The 14,349-nt window shown below is 44.7% G+C and overlaps 1 protein-coding gene across 1 annotated transcript in view; it reads right to left on the bottom strand.

Annotated features, from left to right (window-relative positions):
• Positions 1 to 319: 319 nt before the first annotated feature.
• The window catches only part of LOC101156498 (transient receptor potential cation channel subfamily M member 4), a 36,634-nt gene continuing 22,604 nt past the window's right edge, over positions 320 to 14,349 (bottom strand). The window contains exons 19-29 of the mRNA XM_023957855.1: positions 13,156 to 13,202; positions 12,561 to 12,793; positions 12,293 to 12,408; positions 10,835 to 10,967; positions 9,811 to 9,985; positions 6,448 to 6,613; positions 6,173 to 6,354; positions 5,628 to 5,760; positions 3,614 to 3,686; positions 1,993 to 2,086; positions 320 to 697 (exon numbers count right to left, since the gene is read on the bottom strand). Of these exons, the coding sequence (XP_023813623.1) occupies positions 672 to 697; positions 1,993 to 2,086; positions 3,614 to 3,686; positions 5,628 to 5,760; positions 6,173 to 6,354; positions 6,448 to 6,613; positions 9,811 to 9,985; positions 10,835 to 10,967; positions 12,293 to 12,408; positions 12,561 to 12,793; positions 13,156 to 13,202 (1,378 nt within the window). The 3' untranslated portion in view covers positions 320 to 671. The remainder of the gene's footprint in view (positions 698 to 1,992; positions 2,087 to 3,613; positions 3,687 to 5,627; positions 5,761 to 6,172; positions 6,355 to 6,447; positions 6,614 to 9,810; positions 9,986 to 10,834; positions 10,968 to 12,292; positions 12,409 to 12,560; positions 12,794 to 13,155; positions 13,203 to 14,349) is intronic.

Consider the following 14,349-nt stretch of genomic DNA (forward strand, 5'->3'; position numbering starts at 1 on the left):
TAGAAACACAAAACATTGATGTCCAAATGCACCAAAAGGCAATTTGAGACGTAGAGTCAGCAAAGCTTCAGCAGCTGAACCGTTCTGGTCTGAAGATACTTTCATAGTTCATCCACACCAGCCTCATCTTCATCCACTCTCAGGTCTTCAGGTCACGTCTCAGTTAGCAAAGAGCACATGTTTTCTGCTCGTTTTCTCTTTTCAGGCATGGTTACCCTCCCACAGAAGCAGGGGGGCATCAGGCTGGAGGCCTTTGTCAAAACGCTGAAGGCTCTCTCCTCCTTTCCCTCAGTCTGGAAGTCAATCAAACCACTCCACATTGTCTACATCCGTTTTATTATGAAAATCGACACATTCAGAACTTTCAGCTTCCACTGTTGGAGTAGAAAAGGCAACAAGAGTCCTGCCTGTATTTTATATTCAGCTTTAACTTACAGCTGAATCAGCAGCATTAAACGATTAACTTTGTCTGCGTCGGAGCAACTAAAGAGCTTTTCAGCAGCCCTGAGGAACGTTTGGGAGGATTTCAGCCTGAGAGTTTGAAATCATGGAACCCTTCAGGAGTCCTGTCCTCGCTGTCTGCAGAAGGGGAAAGAGCCGGGGGACATCTGCAGTCCAGGAGGAAGGGGAAGTTCTTGTGAGTGTGGTCCTGGCTGTGGGGGTGCAGTGCGTCATCTCTTTGAAAGCAAAGTATGATCTGCAACACAAAAAAACAACGATGAACCTCCAAAGCTGGACCTTTTCCCAGAACAGGAAATCACATACATGTTCCTTTCACTGTCCCACCTGACGGTCAACTACTTCCTGTTTACTATCCCACCTGACGTCAACTACTTCCTGTTTACTATCCCACCTGACGTCAACTACTTCCTGTTTACTATCCCACCTAACAGTCAACTACTTCCTGTTTACTATCCCACCTCACGGTCAACTACTTCCTGTTTACTGTCCCACCTAACAGTCAACTACTTCCTGTTTACTATCCCACCTGACGTCAACTACTTCCTGTTTACTATCCCACCTCACGGTCAACTACTTCCTGTTTACTATCCCACCTCACGGTCAACTACTTCCTGTTTACTATCCCACCTGACGTCAACTACTTCCTGTTTACTGTCCCACCTGACGGTCAACTACTTCCTGTTTCAGGAAGAACTTCAAACATTCCAGATGATTATCAATCATGTCATTTTAATAATGATTTATTGAATAATGCAATATACACAACATATTCTTAAAAAATAAATGTAACTACTCCTTAATGTTAAATAACTTATTATTTATTATAACTTTTTAAAGTGACAATTCCAGTTGCATAGAAAACATATGTTTGCTTGTTACTTTAGCATAAATCCTTTTACATTTGATTCTCTCAGGTTAGGTTATATGGACAATGTTTAAGTCCTAATGTATAGTTGGCTGATCTGATAATTAAAGTCAGATTCCCCTGAGATATGAATAAATACAAACCAAATTTTATCCTAAGAAATTATAAACTTTTATGCTCTCGGGGGCCACATAAAATGACATGGAGGGCCAAATTTAGCCTGCGGGCCTCGAGTTTGACACATGATGTAATGGTTTGTCTGCTACATAATTAATATGAACTTCATCTTCGTATTTTGATTTATTGATACTTATAGATTTTTTTTAACCTGTGTTTGTAACGTATAAATACTGGATCAGAAATTAAGAACCAGATAATGATAATTTAGGTATAAATCAATAAAAAGTGAAGTAAAGTCAATCAGAGGTGGGATTATACATTGATCACTTTTATAGTGATAAATTAAAGTCTTTTTGACAAACTGAATATTTAATAGTCTCATATTCAGTATGCATAGTGGAGGCATTCATTTTTCCAGTCATTTTCATGACTATTTAATGATGTTATATCTGTGTATAGACGTATTTCTGCTGTTTGTTTCATTCAGTCTTATTCTAAAGCCAACATGTGAAGCGGTTGTCGGTTGTGCGTCTGCAGCAGTTTACCTTTGAGCAGAGGAGCCGGTCGACCGGCGCTGATCATGTTACTCTGAGACAGAGCCTCCATCATCCAGGAGAGGGAGCTGCAGCAGTACTCCAGCTGCAACACATGCACGCACACGTGCACAGATGAGTGCTGACCAGGCGAACCAGCAGCTGCACACACACATGCGCACACACACACACACACACACAAGCGCACACACACTCCTGAAGGACTATTTAGATTCACTAATGAACCTGGGAAGCCTTTTCCCTGATCGGTGGGAGGAGACAAACCCACGCCTGCATGAGCAGAACATGCAAACTCCACACAGACAGAACCCAGCCAGGAATTGAACCTGGGCCTTCTCAATATGTAAGGTCCTCATGGGGATTGACCCGTACGGTTGCTGTGGATTTTTGGGCAAACAGCGGACCCGGTTTGAGGACAGGGGCGTGTCTTACTCTGGGCAACACCACCGCCTGAGTGGACTCAGATCCCTCAGGTAGGAATCGGGGGCCCGGCAGCAGGCGCCGTGGATGGGTCAGATCTCTGCCTCGGTTCAGATCCAGGACGCATGCGGGCCGGCCCGGCCCTCAATAAGTGCTCCTGTGGGCTGGAGTGGTCCTCCACCGGGGACCCGGCGAGCAGTGGGGCCGGCAGAAGTCCTGCTGCGCTCAGTGAAGTTAAACAGAGGGACGTATGTCTCAGAGGAGGTCCGACTGGACGTTCTGCACGTCAATCAAGTGACGTGTTACACAGTGACGATGATGATTCGCTGACAGATCCACCGTCACATCCTGGACGTACTGAGCACCCCTGATTGGATAAAGTTTTTCTCATTTGTGTGACGGAAACACAGACTGTATTCAGCTTTCCCTCTATACAGTCAACAACTCGGCTCGGGGGAATTGCACAAGCCGTTGACGGACCATTCCAACACTTGGATCTGTAAAAAGGTTTTTTTGCATCTGCTAACCTTTATTCATTTTTTTGTAGTTTTTACTCCAGGTTCATCCGTGTTGAACCCAAAAGACACAGGAAAATCATAGTTTTTTTTTACGCTTTCAAAGAAATGCCAACTAAGAAGGAAAAGGCTTTCACGGACAGCTTGGAAGAAGTCTGCTGCCATTGGCTACCCAAAACCTGTCAATCAAACGCCTCAGACGTTCGACCTCAGACCCACATGCTTTTACTGAGGCATCTGGTTGGTCAATTAATAACTTGAATAACATGCCATTAACAATAATATGTCTTAAAAACTTAGGACTAGCAAAACGATGTTAGGTATCAGAGCAAGAACGGTTCTTCTGATCAATAGAATGACTGAGAAAGAGCTGTCTATCTCAATAGAGCTCTATGGGCTTCTTGGAACCAGCAGGTACTTCCTGTTTGGGAACATGAGAAGGGAGGGGTGGAGCTCTCCATTGTTTTCACCGTCTACGGCTGCATCTTAAGGGGAGTGTAGGTGTGTCTCACAGTTCCTTTGAGGCTCGTGTTGCCACCTTAAGGAACTACATGAAAATGGACGTGGCATTGTCATGCGTGTGGTAAGAGTATCGTGAGGTTCTCGTAGCGCTGTCTGTTGCAAACGGGTGATAGTATGTTTTAAAACGTGGGGTTTTCATAAGGGGTGGGAGGTACCTGTGTCTCCAGCAGCTGTAGTCTCCGATCGTGGCCCCGCATCTCTGCTATTTGTTTCAAAACACTGTCCACCCTGCAAGAACAAACGCAGACACGGCTTTAGTTGACATTCGATTCCGTGTACCAACTGGAAAGTTCCTTTTGCCACTTTGACCAGTTCTGAAACAGCAAACAGCAAGAGGCTGGCTGTTGGAGCTCAGGGAGACACACTAAGAGTTAGACTCATAGACAGTTGTAGCTCAAGTGGAGTGTTTGCAGTCTTTGAACTGGTGTGGAAAAATGGAGGACAACTTGGAGAAACCTCCTCTGCAAATCAGAAATAACGGAATCAAACTGGTCCAAACTGGTTGGACTATTAAGGACACAGCTGGCAGACAGAGAAACAAGATCACTGATGCCAAATATTATTATCTGGCCTGGCCTGACCTGAGCGGAGTGTACTTTATTAGCGTTTCAAAATGATCCACTACAGAGAGGGAACATGTGGTTTGTACAGCATGTGAAGGCTTAAATATGCCGTCCCTGGGTTGCTCAGCCACTGTTGCCTTTGGTATTCCTACTCCCCCCTCCTGTTTCACTGCGACTACATGAAGCAGTGTAGTAGGGGTCTCTCTTTCATCTGTACCATGCAACGATGAGAACAGTCAGATTATGCATCTATGTAAATTGGGCTCATATGGTTGACCAGAAGACCCCATGTAGCAGCTCAATGACCACATTGGTGTTGTAGTTCTGTACACAAACATGGAGTTGTTAAAGGATCACTAGCTCATCTACGGCCATAAATTTGAGTTTTGAACACATGTTCAGGGTCAGGGATTCAGGGAGTAGAAATACGTTTTCTTTGGAGGGTGGCTGGGCTTTCCATTAGGGAGACCGTGTAAGGTTTAGCAATTTGGGAAGAACTATGTAGAACCCAGGTTTTCTCCACTCTACTCCAGAAAAGCCATTTAAAGTCCCACTCCGATCATCTGTTGTTCCATTTTCAAAGTGTTTCTAGTTGTCTTTATATAATGATGATGCCGTCTATAGCCAAAGCCAAAAAGCCTGGGTCTTTTCTAGGACATAGTTTCTGCACAGTGGCAGAAGATTCCAGCTCAGACGAGGAAAACAGAGATGTTCATGCAACTATTTATCTGCATGTGGATGCACCAGAGTGGAGCGGAGCAGGGATTTCGTCGCCCGATGACTGTCGTTTGTACGCAACCACAAGCTTTTTCTACAGCATTTGTTGTCTGCTCCTGATCCACAATAATTTGAGTACAGAAATACTCAGAAATCTTATTTTAATTCATCTGTCCTCCATCATGAGAAAAATGCCACAAGAACATGTTAACACCCAAAACAGAAGTCGGTCTTTAGAGTGAATTGGCTAGCTTACGAGCATGCCAGTAGGCGTTATCACCTGTAGAAGGCTCTGTGACAGACTAAAGACATGGGGCAAAGATGATCATTCTTAGCTTGTTTGGGAACGTCTATATATACATCAGAAAGAGCTGGAAGAGGTGGCTGAGCAACTAGAGGTCTGGCCTTTGCCACTGCTACCCCTGCTTCAGCCAGAGAAGAACTGAATTATGGGTGGACACAGTAGCCATTTTAGGTACAGACAGTTACCTGGGGCGCCACTTCAAAGGGGGCGCCAGCTCAGCGCTTTGCGAGAATCTGCACCTAATTTTAAGGGATGCACGTTTTCTAGGGCTACCTGGCATGACGACGTCAACCACCAAAACTTTAATTTTTCAGATGCCTAAATGTTGCAACTGACATTGTTTCTTTTCTAAGCTTTTATTTTTTTCTAAAACTTTATTTGTAACATTAGTGGTAACACTTATTATATCATGACTCATGTGTCTGCTGGGTTATACAGCATGCTGCTGCTGCCCTAAAACGCTAATGGGGCAAATCCCTTCAGATTAGTCAGCACTGTAATAATCATTTGTGGCAGCCTAAATGTTTTCAACAGACGGTTGAAACGGACGGCTTTTCTTGTTTCAGGAGAGCGGACTGAACGTACTTCGTGGATGTGCGTTTGAGCCGTGCGCTGTCGCTCTCCCTCTCAGACTTGCTCTGAGCCGTGAGCAGGGTTTCTTTCTGAGCCGCCTCCCACACGTTGAGCTGGCCAACCTTCTTGCCTCGCAGCTCCACGGCTGAGGACAGACACATGGGGACACACACTCAACAACCCAGCATTCTGCACTGCCACCATGTGGAGCCATGTAAACCAAGACGTTACATCAAAACTGAACCCAACATGAGTTTGAGTGAAATCTTTGCTCTGACTTTATAATACTCCCTAATAATGACTCATGTCACGTTGAAGCCCACATCATGATGGACCCACTGCTGTGCTCAACAGTTCAAACCAGTAGTTTGTATTTCACATCAAACACTTCAGTACTATTGTGTGTTATGGTTTTTTTTTTTACTCAGGATCAATGACTCTTGGCCAAACCAGGCTAAATTCCTGTGATCTTAGAAAGTTTAGGCCTAAACCCATCCAGCACTGAGGCAACAGCTAATCCGGACTAGAACAACAGACTTCCAAACTCTTCTTCTCACCAAAGTCCTGGCTCTTGACTGAAGGAATGCGCCGAATATATCTCTTGATAAAAAGGTTGATGTGTGAGATTATGATGAAGGGCGGAGGCAGGGAGGGCCTCGATTGGTACTCCACGATCAGGTTAAAACGCTGGAACTTCCAGTAGGTGTCGCTGTGCTCCTGCACTTTAGAGAAGGTGTGGCTGCAGACAGCAAAGCAAGCAGAGACACGGTTCCTGTGTGAACGGGCACAGAGGTGAGGGATTGTGAGCCAATGAGCCGTCACAGCGGTGTACCTGAACATGGCAATCAGCATGTTGACCAACACTATGTTGGTAAACAGCAGGTAGACGACGAGGAGAAGGACAACCAGCCAGTTTGCGTAGGTGTCTATGCAGGGTTCAGCTCCGGCCTCGATCGCTGCCGTGTCGTTTGTACAGCTCAAGAAGTCCAGTTTATCAGCTGGAACGAAGGAGGAGAAGTAAGTAACAGGATCCAAACCCAGAGAGGCAGGAGCAGAACAATGCCAAAAGCAAAGATACCCGAGGAAGTCTCACAGATCAGACTCAACTAGAATGGATGAAATAAAACGTTCTAAATCAAGAGAATTCAGTTGATACGTTTAATCATCACGAAAATGATCAACACAAAGGAAGCAAAACACATTAAACAAAGCATAAACTATAGTTGCTACAGTGAAGCCAATAAGTATTTGATCCCTTTGCAGATTATAATAAAGAAATTGACGTTCTGTTGTCCTGATGGTCAGTTCATTTGAACAGTGAGAAATCAAGAAATCCACTTTGAAGAATTTATATACGGTTATTTGAATTTCATTGAGGGAAATAAGTATTTGAACCCTTATTTAAGTATTTGAACCCTCTAAGTATTTGAACCCTTATTTAAGTATTTGAACCCTCTAAGTATTTGAACCCTTATTTAAGTATTTGAACCCTCTAAGTATTTGAACCCTTATTTAAGTATTTGAACCCTCTAAGTATTTGAACCCTTATTTAAGTATTTGAACCCTCTAAGTATTTGAACCCTTATTTAAGTATTTGAACCCTCTAAGTATTTGAACCCTTATTTAAGTATTTGAACCCTCTACGTATTTGAACCCTTATTTAAGTATTTGAACCTTCTTGTCAGAAACTCTTAGCACTTTGTTGCAAAACCATTATTAGCAACACAGAGGTTTCCTGATCAGGTTTCAGATCAGGAGGAATTCTGCTTCTCTTTTCTTTACTAATGACTACATTCAGATTTGGTGGCTGTTGCTTAGCAACGCTGAGCTTCAGCTCTCTCCAGAGGTTTTCTATAGGATGGAGGTCCAGAGACTGGCTGGACAGCTCCATGATCAGAGTCATGGAGTGGTCCAGCCAGTGGATCTGCTTCTTCAGACGGTCCTTGGTTGTCTTTGCTGAATGTTTTGGGCCATGATCCTGTTGGATCATGCCCCCCCCCCCCCCCTTGAAAGAGGTTCTCACTCAGGATTTGACGAAACATGGCTCCGCCCATCCTCCCATCCACACGGTGCAGAAAAACACCCCTAAACCATAATGTTTCCACCTCCGTGCCTGACAGTGGGAATGGTGTTCTTGGGGTCATCGGCAGCATTCCTCTTCCTCCAAACACGGCGAGTTGAGTTGATGCCAAAGATCTCCATGTGGGTCTGATGTGACCACAGCACCGTCTCCCAGTCTCGCTCTACATCAGGAAAGTGTTCAGACTTCCAAAATAGAACTCTTTGGTGAGATCTCTACTCGTCGTGTTTGGAGGAGAAAGAACGATGAGTTACATCCAAAGAACACCAGACCTACTGTCAAGCATGTGGGTGGAAGCATCATGCTTTGGGGCGGTTTTTCACCAAAGGGACCAGACGACTGATCCGTGTCAAGGAAAGAATAAATGGGGTCATTTATGGTCAGATTTGGAGCGAAATCCTCCTTCCATCAACATTGAAGATGAACTGTGGCTGGGTCTTTCAGCATGACAACCATCCCAAACACACGTTTCCTGGGTAACGAAGGAGTGGCTTTATAAGAGGCATTTCAAGGTCCTTGAGTGGCTTAGCCAGTCTCCAGATCTCAACACCATAGAAAATCTCTGGAGGGAGCTGAAAGTCTGTGTTTCCCAGCGACAGCCCCAAAACATCACTGCTCTAGAGGAGATCTGCATGGAGGAATGGACCAAAACATTACTGCTCTAGAGGAGATCTACATGAAGGAATGGACCAAAACATCACTGCTTTAGAGGAGATCTACATGAAGGAATGGACCAAAACATCACTGCTCAAGAGGAGATCTACATGGAGGAATGGACCAAAACATCACTGCTCTAGAGGAGATCTGCATGGAGGAATGGACCAAAACATCACTGCTCTAGAGGAGATCTGCATGGAGGAATGGACGAAAACATCACTGCTTTAGAGGAGATCTGCATGGAGGAATGGACCAAAACATCACTGCTTTAGAGGAGATCTACATGAAGGAATGGACCAAAACATCACTGCTCAAGAGGAGATCTACATGGAGGAATGGACCAAAACATCACTGCTCTAGAGGAGATCTGCATGGAGGAATGGACCAAAACATCACTGCTTTAGAGGAGATCTGCATGAAGGAATGGACCAAAACATCACTGCTCAAGAGGAGATCTGCATGAAGGAATGGACCAAAACATCACTGCTCAAGAGGAGATCTACATGGAGGAATGGACCAAAACAACACTGCTCTAGAGGAGATCTACATGAAGGAATGGACCAAAACATCACTGCTCAAGAGGAGATCTGTATGGAGGAATGGACCAAAACATCACTGCTCAAGAGGAGATCTGCATGGAGGAATGGACCAAAACATCACTGCTCTAGAGGAGATCTGCATGGAGGAATGGACCAAAACATCACTGCTTTAGAGGAGATCTGCATGGAGGAATGGACCAAAACATCACTGCTCAAGAGGAGATCTGCATGGAGGAATGGACCAAAACATCACTGCTCTAGAGGAGATCTGCATGGAGGAATGGACCAAAACATCACTGCTTTAGAGGAGATCTGCATGGAGGAATGGACCAAAACATCAATGCTTTAGAGGAGATCTACATGAAGGAATGGACCAAAACATCACTGCTCAAGAGGAGATCTGCATGGAGGAATGGACCAAAACATCACTGCTCTAGAGGAGATCTGCATGGAGGAATGGACCAAAACATCACTGCTTTAGAGGAGATCTGCATGGAGGAATGGACCAAAATACCAGCAACAGTTTGTGAAAACCTTATGAAGACTTACAGGAAATGTTTGATCATTGCCAACAAAGGATATGTAACAAAGTATTTAGCTGAACTTTTGTTATTGACCAAATACTTATTTTTCACCATAATTTAAAAATAAATTATTTAAAAGTCAGACATAGTTGAGGTTTGCCTATGATGAAAATTACCGGCCTCTCTCATCTTTTTAAGTGGAAGAACCTGCACAATTGGTGGCTGACTGAATACTTTTTTGCGCCACTGTAAGTCGTAAATGCTCTGCATGAAAAATATGGAACTATGATATATAATCATACTAGGTTTTCTGTGATTCCAACTAAGAGGCATGTTTTGGTCTGGAAAGGCTCACATCTCACACTTTGTTGAAGAAATGACCAAAAAAAACTTACCGTCCATTTCATTAATGGGAATCTGCCCAAAAATGTGCATATACGGTCTGTAAAACACACGGCGGAATATCCAGGTCGAGCGGGGGTCATACGAGTAAAGCAGCGCCTGATTGGCTACTCCGTAGGCCAGGAGCCAAACAGCCAGGAAGAACATGAAGAAGAAAACATCCTTCACCTGAAAGGAGAGAAGACAGGCCGGAGCCTGAGATATCAGGAGCTTCACGATGGACCCCCAACCCCCCAAACAAATCGGTTGGAATTTAAAATTTACAGGAGGCAGAAAAAAAGAAGTTCTTTCCCATAATTCTGCGCTCAACCGGAGCTGCAGCAGAACAGGCTTTATTCCATGAACTAAAGGATTTTAAACATCGCCGTTACTTTCAGGCTTCACATGGGGGCACTAAACACACTGAAGAAGCTAGAGGCCAAAAAAAAGGAATAAACACAAACAAATTCTCTTTTTTAACTTCTTAACTTCTCCTCAAAGATCAGTAAACCATTTTTACATGTATTTTTTCAATGCATCTCTGTTTATAATAAGAAAATGGAAAATAACGACTAATATTTTGTGTTAAGTTGTGCAAATTCTTCAAACACTGAAATACTATTAGAACTTGAAAGACGCCAGGATGGGGTTCGTCTTCTCACATGAGCAATACTTACTTTCCACAGAACTCAGACATTTTAGAAAACTCAGAATACATTTGATAAACTTTCCTAGTTTCCTAAGTTAAGCTTTAACTCAGACTCAGACTCGTGATCAAAAATGTTTTTTAAACTGTGATGAGAAATGTGAGTAAAAAAATCCCGCCTGGTTTCCAGCTCTCCCTGACCATCTTTCTGCTGATTGGCCGACCCGTGATTCCACATCCGGACCGAACACACCTGGTTTAGGTGGTCAGCATCAAGCAGTGCAGGGAGAGCTGGAGACCCTGCAGGTTGAGGCTCTGGAGGACCAGGGTAGGCCAGCCCTGTTTTAGGCCTTTAAGAGGGCTGAAAGGGATTTTAAAACGGCTGACGTTACCATTTTGCCAACGATGATGATCTTAGGTCCGAGTTGTTTGTGGACAGCAAAGATGTGGATCAGACGCAGAGTAAAAACCAGGAAATCCACGGCCATCACACCTCTGCCAAAATAATAGGACGCAGGAAACATTCTGGAAAAGACAAGCAGACGGCCATGATGTCCTCATTCACTCACTGTTCCTCTGCAGGAAACGATACAAGGAGAGCTTTTCCAGCAGCAGAGTCTCCATCAGTCCTGGTACTAATACCACTAACAATCTAGTATTCACTAAAGTTTTTTAGATAGCGGCCTCTTCCCAGGGTTAAAGGTCAATGAAACTTAGATTATGATTGTAGACTTAAGCTGGCAGCTTTAACATTGATGACAATCTGTGCTCCTTCTGTGAAATTCTATTTACAAGACGGCTTCAAACCAAACAAGATGGCTCTTTTTCAAAGATGATAGAACATTTGGAATCTTTCTAGCAAACCAGAAAGACAAGCTTTTGTCATTTGATCTTCTGCATAGCCACATTCTTTACCCATAACCAAAGTCCTGGAAAATAACTATTTTGAAGTTGTTTTTAGTTGAATTGGAAATGTACTCAAACACTAAAAAATGTCAAACTAGAGACTTACACAATATGTTAACAGAATTTCCCACAAATGGAAATGACTCTTAAGCACATCATGAGGATACTTGGGTTTTGCTGACCTTATTTGCACGTATTTACATGCAACCACACATAACGGGGCAGCAGAGATGCACATTGCAGCGTTGCCCACACATATTTTCAGTGCGCCCAAAGCTGGATGTTGTTCTTGGCCGCACAGATTTAAAATTAAAATTAAACTTCTGTTAGCGGCCACGCCCCCAGGGTGTGTGAAATATGTTCTCTGCATTTAATGCAGTGGTGAGCTGCAGGAACCATTCGGTGCATTAACCCTGACCGTAACCGTAATCCTAATCCTTCCTTCAGATCTGTGTGGCCAAGGAAAACGTTTAGCACTAGCCGCACAAATTCAGAAAATTAAGTAAAAATAGACACTTTCTTTCTTTCTTTCTACTTTGTTTTGTTCTCCTTTTAATTATTTAACTATGTTAATGAAATCTTATTTTAAGTTAAATTCTTCCTAATATAACCTAAATAACCCAGAAAGATAAGCTTTGCACTAAACAACTGTTTTTTCTGTCTTGCCATAGTTTGTTGTTCTGTTTTTGTTTTTCTGGCTGTAATTCCTGGAATTATTTTGCTGGTTGACTCTGTTCAGTCATGTTATGTCATGTTCAATTGTTCTTTAATTAAAAAACCCTCCTGTGGCCATCCCATGGTAATTTGAAACATTCCTTTGGATATTCCAACATGCACGTTTTGGTTTTATTGGTTAGTTTTATACATATTTGTCACTTGTGACGCCGTGGCTCACAGCTGACAACCTTCACGTCTGCAGTGCTGGAGTAAAAAGTCCAAATGACCTGCAGCACACGCCCAAGATGAAGAGGATGATGGCCGTCAGGTCGCACTTGTTCCAGACATCCTGGATGTAGTTCTTCATCTTCTGAAGCAAAAACAAACCGTCCACAAAGAAGCTCTGAAACACAAAGCAGAGAGAGACGCAGCACTTCGATTTAAGACCTTCGACCAGCAGTGCCGCTGAGAGTCTGTGAGCAGACCAGAAGAACAACGGTTGGCCGGCGCCGGAACGCCAGGAGTTTCACACACGCCGCAGTCTGAACAACCAACCTGTCGGATCTCTTCACACACTAAGGTGAAAACCCAGAAGTAGAGGACGATCTCCAGAGGGCTGGGCCCGTCAGGGGGCGGGGGCTTGAAGTCCACCAGCAGCACGTAGGCGAACAGGCCGAGGAAGAGGAAGTACATCAGCACATTTCCCAGGAAGGAGGTCACCGGAGCAAACCAGAACTGCCTGCAGCGCAGAACAGCAAACGGTCTGTTGACACGGGGCTTTGGAGCGTCTGGATCAGAAAGAAGCAAAACCATCAGAAGTTCAGCGATGGAGGATCACGTCAGGCCTTTGTGACGTCAAAGCCTCAGAGAGAGATGACAGTTGTGGAAACATGACAGCAGGAGGAAACCTCTCTCCAGAATCCAGCCCATTATTGGGGGGTTTGTTTCAAATGAAGACTCTTTCTAACACTGATGGATTCTCTCATTCTTCCAGGTGACGCTGAAGTTTAGTCACGGCATCTGTCTGAGGGCCTTCATCAGCCACAGATCAGAGTGATGAAGCCCCTCAGATGAGTGTGGAAACATTTCAAGAAGAAAAAACTTCAAGACAAGCCCAAGTGGAATTTCAGAGACGAGGACAAAGACCCACCAGACAGGTTTTCTTTCAAAGCTCGAAGCTCCTCTGCATCTTCCTTGCTGCAAAAAACACACAATGGATGAAAAGAAATAGAAGTGAACAAGAGTCAGGCAGCAGAAATATATTCACACACAGGCCGACACATAGACGCACGCACGCAGACACATGCACAGACACATGCATGCACACACATGCAAACACAGACACATGAAGACACATGCATGCACGCACATGCAGATACACACATGCACACGCAGCCACGTGCACACATACACGCAGACACATGCACGCACACACGTAGACACATGCACGCACACATAGACACATTCACACAGACAAACACACACACTCACGCACGCGCAGACATGCATTCATGCACACGCAGACAAATGCATACACACGAAGACACATGCACACACACACACGCAGGCATAAGCACACATGCAGACACGTGCACACACACGCACTTATGCAAGCGCAGACACATGCACATACACACAGATACATGCACACACACATGCATACACACACGCAGACACGCACACAAGCAGACACATGCACACACACAAACGTAGACACATGCACACACGCAGACACATGCATGCAGACACATGCACAGAGACACTTGCACTCACGCACACGCAGACACATGCACACACACACGCAGACACATGCACACACACACACACATGCATGCACTTACGCACATGCAGACACATGCATACACATGCAGGCTCATGCACACACATACACACAGACACATGCACGCACACACACGAAGGCACATGCACACACACACGCAGACGCATGCACACACACACAGACGCATGCACACACACACACACGAAGGCAAACGCACGCAGACACATGCACTCATGCACAGGCAGACACATGCACTCACGCACACACATGCACACGCAGCCAAATGCATACACACGCAGACACATGCACACACCCAGACACATGCACTCACGCACACGCAGACACATGCACACACACACAGACGCATGCACTCACGCACACGCAGACGCATGCATACACAGGCAGACACATGCACACACACGCAGACACATGCACTCATGCACACGCAGGCACACGCAGACGCATGCATACACACGGAGACACATGCACACACGCAGACACATGCACACACGCAGACACATGCACACGCAGGCACATGCACACGCAGGCACACACAGACACATG

Source organism: Oryzias latipes, chromosome 8 (genome assembly GCF_002234675.1).
Source record: "Oryzias latipes chromosome 8, ASM223467v1".
Lineage (NCBI taxonomy): Eukaryota > Metazoa > Chordata > Actinopteri > Beloniformes > Adrianichthyidae > Oryzias > Oryzias latipes.